The sequence below is a fragment of the Taurulus bubalis genome (genome assembly GCF_910589615.1).
Source record: "Taurulus bubalis genome assembly, chromosome: 1".
In the NCBI taxonomy this organism is placed as follows: domain Eukaryota; kingdom Metazoa; phylum Chordata; class Actinopteri; order Perciformes; family Cottidae; genus Taurulus; species Taurulus bubalis.
Genome location: NC_136589.1, coordinates 29,664,988 through 29,675,046, shown reverse-complemented (window position 1 = coordinate 29,675,046; position 10,059 = coordinate 29,664,988). Strand labels below are relative to the sequence as shown.

The 10,059-nt window shown below is 41.2% G+C and overlaps 1 protein-coding gene across 1 annotated transcript; it reads right to left on the bottom strand.

Annotated features, from left to right (window-relative positions):
• Positions 1–3,406: 3,406 nt before the first annotated feature.
• LOC306735528 (Krueppel-like factor 9) lies at positions 3,407–6,093 on the bottom strand (the record flags this gene model as incomplete). Its single annotated transcript, XM_079217005.1, has 2 exons — positions 3,407–3,651; positions 5,598–6,093. 2 exons carry the CDS (start codon positions 6,091–6,093, stop codon positions 3,407–3,409), a joined length of 741 nt encoding a protein of 246 aa, XP_079073131.1.
• Positions 6,094–10,059: the final 3,966 nt, after the last annotated feature.

The window sequence follows — 10,059 nt, the reverse complement described above, 5'->3', positions numbered from 1 at the left end:
TTAATACCCTTTAAACCTCGGCCTGAGGCAGCAGCAAGTCTTTCCCTTGATGACTAAGACTCCTGCTGGGCTTTAATGACAGGGGCTTGATTTATCCCAGAGATTCATTTACTCCTGACTATTAACAACAGAAGTTCATTGAGGCAGGAAAAATGAAATTCTGCTGCTGTACAGGTAGTAGTGATGTTGCATATAAAGACATGATAAGGGCAAGGGTACATAGCAGACCATTTAGCTGATACAAACTTGTTTCTGAAATCCAAGGTTTGATGGCTTTTCAGGGCTGTCTGAAAGACAGTTTGGATGGATTTTGTAAAACCGATAGCAAAAAATAATCAGTGAGGTATGTTGTTATTGTGATATTATAGCTTTGAGACAGACAGAGTCGGTGTGTGAAGACACCCATCTGTGAGAAGACACCCATCTGTGAGAAGAGATGGGAGCAAATATTTCCATTTCAAGACATAAAAAACAAATATATTGTGTGTGTGTTCCTTAGTTAAACAGTCCATGTGTCTGTGGTTACTGCCAGCAGCAACCACATACTGTCAACAGGTCGAACTTCTGAAAAATAAATGTGTAAAAAATGTCATCGCATTCACTAATGAGTACAGCTCCCATGAAAATGAGATCAACAGTGAAATGGTAAAGAGGTTTTGACACATGAATGAGGTTGACATGTGAAGTCTGAATGTGGAGGAGACAAAGTTGAAAGATCTATATAGGAAAAAAATACATATTCCATCACAAGAGATGGTCTGGATGACTATGCCACACAAATAAAAACTACTACAAACATATTGTATCACGCTTTCTAAAGCACTTGGACAAAAAGGCGGTTTTACAAACCATTGGTTATTAACATGTTAGTTCCACAGTGCTTGCTCGTAGAAGCATAGTAACAGTGCAAGCCATTACACTGTTCAGCCAAATACACCTGTAAGAAAAAAGTGCCACATTGCATATTGAGTATCTGTGATGAGCCCACATGAGGGTATATATACCTATACAAGGATCCAACTGTAAACATGGTGTGAAGTAGTTATGACAGAGTTTAAGGCTTTAAGTGTTGTTCACTGAGATAAAGGAATATGTCCATGCGCTGGACAAACAGTGTGGAAACATGAAAAAAAAGATTCTACCTCTCTCTACAATCAGACCTGGATACTGTGTCATAGAATATATTTGAAATATCTAAATTACTTGCGCTTTGCTGATGAATGTTATTTTTCCTGAAATATACAGTTGATTATTGACTTTTTTTGGCATATAGGAATATTTAGGCGTCAGTTTCCCTAAAATGGACTGAACAGGTTCTTCACATATCTTCATCTGTTTTTCCAACATTGTAACGTGTCTTTATTACATTGGGTATTTTGACTTGTTAAACACAGGCGTAACCAATAACAACATTGGCTGTATTCCGGTCACACATGCCTGCTGGTTCAATGACACCTACATAGTCATCATTTACTTATTATTCAGATTAGCTGCACGTGTGCTTTTGTTGCTTTGACAAGTCAAAATGTGCACCTCAATAAAGGTCACGAGTTAGCTGAAACTCAAACCATTGAAATCAACCTGTTACACCTGATCCTAAAATGCGCTCTGCCGCCTGGCTTCACACCCCTGATGAGTGGGATGAAGACTTTTACTTTGAAGGCAACAGGCTGAAAGTCAAGCTCAACTTATGTCATCTTTTCCTCCCCAAAAAATTGTTTGACATCATAGCATACACACTTTTCTCAGTTCTGTCGCTAACAAAAATGTAAATAAAAATACATACACACCGACACTCACAGGCAATGCCATCCTATCAAGAGTATACCGTTACCCCTAATATAAGGACTACAATTCATCACACATTAATTCTGCTGCTAGTAGCATTACCATGTATCTACATTAAAAGCTTAAAGCTTATATACATTTGCATCAGTATTAGACATAATACTACTGTGTATTATGTGCCAGTATTTCATGAGCGATAACTGATCTAGACTTAAGGATGGCGTGCAAACAGCTCCTGAACAGTTTGATCCACAAAAAACATTTGATCACTAGTCAAATTGGATGTAAAGAAAAGATTATAAAATTGATTCAATGATGGTTACCAATGCAATAAAAAAAAAAAGAAAGAATGTCACAACTAAAACTTTTATATGGAATGAGCAAAAGTAAAAATGAATTATCTAAAAGGCTTCTAGTCACTGCCTCGCTACCTAACATCACAATTGTGTGTTACTCAAGGTAAATAAATCGGACTGAAGAGCACAACAACAATCTACAAATTAACCACATGAAAACCGAGTTTTGGCTTTTGATGAATGTGAAGATTTTTACAGAACATGTGAAAAATCCCTGCAAGTTGTGAGATTTTGAGAAAATGTGGTTATTGTTAGGGTTGGGTAGATCGATTAAAATCTGCTTAATAATTCCCTTTCTCATCGAATCCTGACTAAGAAAAGAAACCAAAGTATGGTGTAAGTAAAAAAACACATTTATTTTCAAAAGGTCTAGACTGCCATATACAAAAAATAAATGATGTTTTTAGTAATTTGTTTTTGGTTAAAAAATTAAACAATATATAAATAATCTTTGTTGAGCCAAGTTGAATTGTTTTCCATTGGATTTTGCTCTCTGAGGCAATAAAGCCCAATACTATTGTCGTGTTAGGCAATGTGAGGCAATCAATGAGCATGACTGCTTTATGGTATAATTACGTTTACAGAAGTTTTGCATCAATGTGATGAAGTAAATTGATTTGTCCTGTAATTAATTGAGTGGATTAACCACAATAACAGACAGTCATGTGATCAATAAAAAATGTGTTCATGTAATTTAACTGTCATGATACAGGACATCTACCATGTTTGATTCTTAAACCATTCTGTCACAAATGTGTTGTCGTATTAGGCAGACTTTTTACCCTTGCATGTATTTATTTTCATGCAGTGATTACACTTCAGTGCACCATTATAGTCTTGTCTGAAGCGTAGCCGCACTTTAAAGGCTAGCTCCAGTCCGCCATTTTGTAAACATTATACACGTACTTTGAGACACGTGTAACCGGCAATATAAATAAAGTGCTTAGGTCCAAACTTAGTTTTCAGGAAACGATAAGTGGAATCGAAAAGCACATTTCTTAACGAATGGAGCATTCTCGATACCCAACCCTTGTTATGTTGAGCAGGTGGATAGTGGTCACATGACTCATCTATGTTGATGGAGGGATGAAGCTGCTTCAACCTCGCATCCAATTTTCTGTGTGTGTGTGTGTGTGTGTGTGTAATGTGCATTTTTTTAGTACAACACAGCAATGCTAAAGCCTAATCAGCGGCTCTGATTGTAGCTGGTTAACTTGAAACCACTGTGATCTTCTGTGCTCCTGCTGGGAAACCACTCCATTCTAATGGTGCATGATTGGGCTGGGAGAGGAGGATGTGCCCTTGTTACGGCCCAACATGGAGGGCTTGAAGTCAGGATGGCGACGGGCATGCTTGATCAGGTGGTCGCTGCGCATGAAGCGCTTATCGCATAGTGGGCACAGAAAGCGTTTTTCCCCTGTGTGGGTGCGGGTGTGGCGGGCGAGCTCATCGGAGCGGGCAAACTTCTTTTCACAGTCGGGCCAGGAGCATGGGAAAGGCCTCTCACCTGCAGCGTGGAGGCAGAGAAGAGAGGGGAGAACCATTTACCACCATATCATTTATCAAAGATAGCTTAGCTTTACAATGCAAGCGTGCATTAGATTTTGTTTTTGATGGCTAAAATATGTTACTAACACTTGGGAGACAATCACTTAATCTGATTTTGTACAAGTGTGGCACCAATGCAGTACATCGGTGAAATAGCAGCTGGTATGTATAATGATTCCCATTATCGATAATCTGCAGAATTCTACAGACATTGATTAATCATTGGGTCTTTAAAATGTCAAAATATAGTGAAAATGCCCATGGCAAAAAGCAAAAGGTCTTCAAATAGATGATTTTGTCCAACCAACAGTTCAAACCCCCAAATTATTCAATTTACTATCACAGAAAACAAAGAAAATCAGCAAATCCTCCCAATTCATAGTGAAAATAGGGAATGATTGCATTCATATTTTTTATTAAATTATTGAAATAATCGAGTATCAAACTAATTCATTTCTCATTTGTGCATTTATTTTTTAATTATTTAATACATCATATCTTAAATAACAATAAAGTTTTGGATTTTGACATTTTATAGTCTGTGTATTATGTTATATTTTGTTCCTTCACGATAATAATTATCTGCATTCAACTTGTGTGGCAGAACAGGGTTATTTACTATTGTTTCCTTTAACAAATATACTCAGAGACCAAATATTGATAAGCAATGTGTGAATACGTTCCTGGAGTAAAGTTTAACTGAGCTCATGCAATACCAACCAGGGCCAGCAAAATCTAGCATTACTTTTGTGAAATATGGTGTAGACAAATACATCTCTACATTGTTAATAAATACGTGACAACACATATTTAGGCTTTATACTCTCCAGATTAGTCTTGCTAAGCTAATACTAGCCTTAATCTCTTGCAGGCAACATGAGCAAACCCAGGATAAGCGAGTAGGATGCTCGGAGCCATTTTCAAGATCACAAAGCCAGGCCACGTTGTTGTTGCAGAGTTCTTTGTGGGCGTTCCCACCCCCGTTTCTGAGCCGTTTCCTGTCCTTAATCCGTTTGCGCCTGCTCACTGACCCTGAACACACAGATTTATTTTAGTGATAATTCACATGGAGGTTTACGTGGAGCTCTACAACGGGGATTTACATCTCAGTTGTAGATCCCCGTTTTTTTTTTACACAGGTGGATCTACTTCAAACCACACCTAGCTAGTGCATCGTGGCAAATTCACCGTTGAAAACCGGGGTGAGGCGCCACCACACGTTCAGGGATTTCCCTCAGCTAAACAACCAAAAAGAAACGAAAACGTGTTCATCCAGACATCGGGGTGACGCATCCATTATCGGACGCGCCCTCTGCAGGTCTTCTTCCGACGTTTTATCAATAATTTAGAGGATAAAATCGATTAAAACTCGTTAGCAGACGCCAGGAAGAGAAGTTGATGCCCAAAGAAAAAACTCAACAGCCCAAACATCCAGCACTGGCTGCCGTCAACAGGACCCACTTTGCCCAACAATAAACTCGCTGCTCTCGAAGTTAAGGTTTCGTCTTACGTTCATTTCATATGCAAATGCAGGCGGGAGGAAGACCATCGTCACCGATTTTAACGTCCTGCCCAGTTCTTTTGTTAGTTTACTTCTTTGTCAGTCTCTGAGGGGAGTTGTTCTGTCTTTCCCTCTTTGTTTGGCCACGTTATTGTACCAAGTCGAGGGTAAATGGGAACACATTTTACACCACCACACTACTATTAGCTAATCCCACAAAGAGCACACCACGTCCCATATTTCTCTATGATAGTCCCGTAATAACAACGTGGGCTTGCATGCCATCGACATAGCACAAGTTGGGCACAATGTTGATATTTAGGCGTTCGCCAACTAACTTTATGGAGGCAGCTCCACCACATGTAAACTGCTGATGCAACCACACTGTTATTGTGTTTCCTTACCTGTGTGTGTCCGGATATGTGCCTTCAGGTGGGACGACTTCCCATAAACTCTGTCGCATCCGTCGAAAGTGCACTGATGTCGCTTCACCGGGGACCGCGGGGGCCCCACGCCTCCTCCCCCCCTGATCTGCTGCTGTCCGGGGATAGGGGTGGCAGAGGGGGTCATGGTAGGGGTGGTGGGGTCGGACAACGTGGTGTAACCGCTCTCCCCACCACACGAGGAGTTGCTGCTCTCCGAGTAGGCCGACATGGGGCGGAACTTGCCGTGTAGGTCGGTGAGGATGCCGGCCACCGCCATCATGTTGGCCCCCTCCAGCCTCAGTGCCTCCCGCACTTCCCTGTCCTCGCACGACATCTCGGGCTCCCCGGGGAGCAGGCCCATTGGGGCCGGCTGACTGGCGGGGGCGACCGGGGTGGGTCTGTGCAGGACAGGACCGCTGGATATCGACACGAGACACTCGGCAGCAAAATAATCAGACGAAGCCGTCAACGACATTGTTACCGGCCTTGTTTGGTGGCTTTATCTACAAAAAAAATAAACGAAAAAGAAATTTCCGCCAGGAGGGGCTAACAGTAGTCTGAGCCTGACCTCGTTTTCATCAAACTCGACGAACCAACCGTTTCCAGCCGAGCCTTGTTACAGCCATATAGCGTGTCGGTAGTTAAAAAGAGACTAACTTTATCCAAAAAAAGATTGAAATGAGAATAATAATGTGCTAAAACCGTGCCAATGCCTCCGGGCAAACATGCGTGTCCCTCACCGTCTGACGGTTCATTGTGTCTGAGCCGCGGAGAAGCCGGTCAAACCTACGCCCCCTGGTCCGGACTAAGGGTGCGTTCAGGGTCTGTCAGATAAAACAGGACGACGGTGTGTTTAAATGTGTATAAATGCAGCACTCGTAGCACATCGTATTCTTTCACTACAATTGCTCCAATATTTGATTTATACATTTAAGTCACTGTCCTATAGCAAATCACAATATTACACTCAAATGGTGCATCTAGTTGTGTACTGGTGGCGTATTTTTTATATATTACCAATAAAACACGTGTATATATTTTTTAAAATCCTAATACATCCTATTAGGCATACTTATTCTATGTTATTGTAGTACTATTTTTATGACTTAAAAGTTGAGGGTGAACGCAGATTAACAGTATTTTAAGGAAAACTCAAAGATTACATTTTTGGCTGGGTTATGAACGCAGCGCCAACCAGCAGCACGCAGCGACTGACGTCGCAACTCGGGCGTGGACCGCGGCGGCGGGTGCATCCTGGAAAGTAGGTGGCAGGCTGTTTGGGTAATGATGGGGGAAGGAGATCGGGTTTGAACGGAAGGCGTGATGGGTTATTTAGTTTTAGCCCAACTACGTAGCTGAGCGGTGCGGGGCTTTTTAATTCACATTTCTGGCAAAAAAAAAAGTTATATGAAAAGTCTTTAGTCCCTAAATATCTACTTTTAATATTTTTTATCTCGAGACACAGACACGATCAGCCTACCTCTAGTTTGTTTTGTCTTCAAATGCATGGTTTATTGATATATTGACAGTGTTTGTATAGGAGTGTGTATCTGGAAATAATTTTCAAGCAAATCTATTCTATTTTGGAAGATGTACAACAGCAAAAAACGTTGGCAATTATTATTGTGCTGTTTGTAGTGTATTGTACTGCATAAGGTGTTGTCGTTATTGTGCCCTTATCTATCCATGCAGATGACTAAGTAATTATGCTGCCGGCCTGCTAGCATTCAAACTGTTTAACTTTCCTGCAATAAACAATCCATCATTTTCCAATGTGTCTCATGTCGTATGTATGTCCAGGTTAATGGGGGGAATAAGACAACTTTTTTATTTTTGTGAGGCCCAGTACTGTGTCAAGTGATTGGCTCAGTGAGTGTTTTGTAGCCCCAGCTTGGAAGGTATTTCCTGATTGGTCGCTGGGAGCACCATGGGTCACTGTGGGAGCTCATGTACAAGTGTGGTCTTTCAGTGGCTGTGAACAGTGCTTGGTTTTCATTTCGCTTACATGTGGAGGCTTAGATGCAGCCAGACCTGCCGTGAATTAGGGCTGCTATGGCTATGTTCTTGTTACTTCTCAATTGTCTAAATGTTACACTAATTTTTGTTCTGCTACAGGGTGAGTTTTATGACTTTTGTTGTTTATCTTGTGTGTTTTTTTTTCTCCATTCCTGGTATGCCATTTACTTTCCATTGAATTAAGAGTTGACTAGAGTCAAGATGACGTTACTTTGAGTGTTCAGTACATAGGTATAGCAGGCGTTGTTTGAGAATTGAATTTTTTTACCTGATTTTCTTTGCAGAAGGTGATGGCTTTCAGACCAAACCAAATCTCTGTGATTCAAGTTGTGCTGGTGAGAATCCAGTTTGCGCTTATGTTGAATATGATGCATGCTCACTGACAAATACTTAAATAACGTTTTTCTTCTTCATTCAAGACATTCAATTATTTGTAAGATTTCCCTTGGTGACATATTTATTTTTTTAATTATTGTTTCATGTCTGTAGGGTTTCCTACCTTTGACTTGTCCTATCAGAGAGGGGTGAGGTATACTTACAGATATAGCACAACAATTACCACAACTCTTCATGGCTCCAATGCTGGCAGGAATGGATTGGCTTTGGACTGTGTTGTTGATATTGACGTGGTTTCAAAGTGTCACCTAATGATGCAGGTCAGCTTTCATAAAGAAAATTTTGAAAAAAATTAATAAAAATAAAGTAGGCTACTGCAAAAAAACAATGATCTATGCACATGCTTGTCCAACAGATTAGAAATCCACAGATAAAGCGTCTGTCCCCTCAAAAAGAACACTCTGTGCAACGTTTAAAGAGCTTGAGGTATTATTCTTTTGATTTCACACACTCTGATGTGTTATAGTGAATGAATACATGTTGTTCTGCATGCATGCATGTGGTTCTGTCTTTTCTCGGCCTGCAGCAATCAAAGTTTAAGTCCAGATCATTTTGGAATGCCACAACTGTTTCCCCTCTGAATGTGATACTCTGTTCAGATGCTCCACTTGTTTGTTCCCGGGTCTCGGGGGGCTCATCTGGTGTTTTTGTTTCCCAGGGAGTCACTGGAGAGAAAGCGCCTCAAGTTCTCCCTCCGGGAGGGAAAGGTCACGGCCCTCTGTCTCCAGGAGGGGGAGCAGGTGTGGGCCCTCAACATTAAAAGGGCTCTACTGAGTATGCTCCAGACCTCCCGCATGGCTTCCAAACAGGAATTGGAAAAGGAGGTGATGGTTAATGAGGGCTATGTTTTATCTTATATATGCTCGATTTGCAAGATGTATACTGGGATGTAAACTACTTATAGTCTGACCAATACCACCTCTATTCCTGCTGCAAACAATAATCTCCAATAACACCATTTTGCCTTAATATATTGTGTTCACATGGTTATCTGACTTTTCTTAAACAACTCTTTCTCAGACTGATGTGTACGGAACGTGCACCAGCAGGTATGAAAGGAGAGGACATGTACTGCTGAAGAGCAGGGATCTAAAACAGTGCCAAGCATCCAGGCTGGCAAACTTCTGGCCCCATTCAGTATCTTTAACTGAAGATACAGTGAGTTTACCTCTCTTCTGTGTTTTATTTTTATAGGGATCCCACTGTAGACACAGAGTTTACATTATATTCAATAAAAACAGTGTACACAGGGTAGTTGTGTTAGGCTGATTTCAATGTTATTAGACTCAGTATATGAGGTCAAACTAATATTTATATGATTAAATATTTCTCCAGTTATATTGTTTTACTAGCTGTGTGCAGTTAGGCCATAATTTGTGTAAATAAAAAAGTAAGTAAACACAGCATAGTTATTGTTGGACTTCTAAAATCCTAGCTATGGACCTGGACTAATAGTTAAAGAGAAGTGGAAGTTGAAAGTGGGCAATGACGCTGGTTGTAACTTTTCTGCACCACAGAATAAGAGGAAGAACTAGTTTTGTGTTGTCATTTGGTTCAACAGTTGATTGATTCATGCTTTTTTTGATGGGAGATTTGTTGTCTTTTTTGTTAGTCAGTGCAGTCAGAGCTGCACTGCGTTCAGAGGCATGGATCAACAGTGATGGAAGAGGTCAACTGTACTGAAGCCGTTTCCATGGCAACGTGGTCCAGGGCTGCAGGGCTGGTGAAGACCCAAACAGTGTCCACCTTGCTCCTGCTCAGATCCCAACCGGGGTCTCCCTCTGGAGCAGGTCAGGAGTAGTACCGAAACCTTAGCAACTGTGCGGTTTTACAGACGTGGACCCTGATGCTTGTTCTCCTCAATGCTCATGCAGATGTCTTACGTCTTGGCGTGCTGACTGACCTGCAGTTTGAGGATGAAGGGACTGCAAGGCCAGGAAAAGCCAGGGCATCAACACCTCAGCAAGCCAGTCAAACTGTCAGGATGTTATGTAGCCTCACCTCAGACCCCCAACTGGTAGGACTCAAC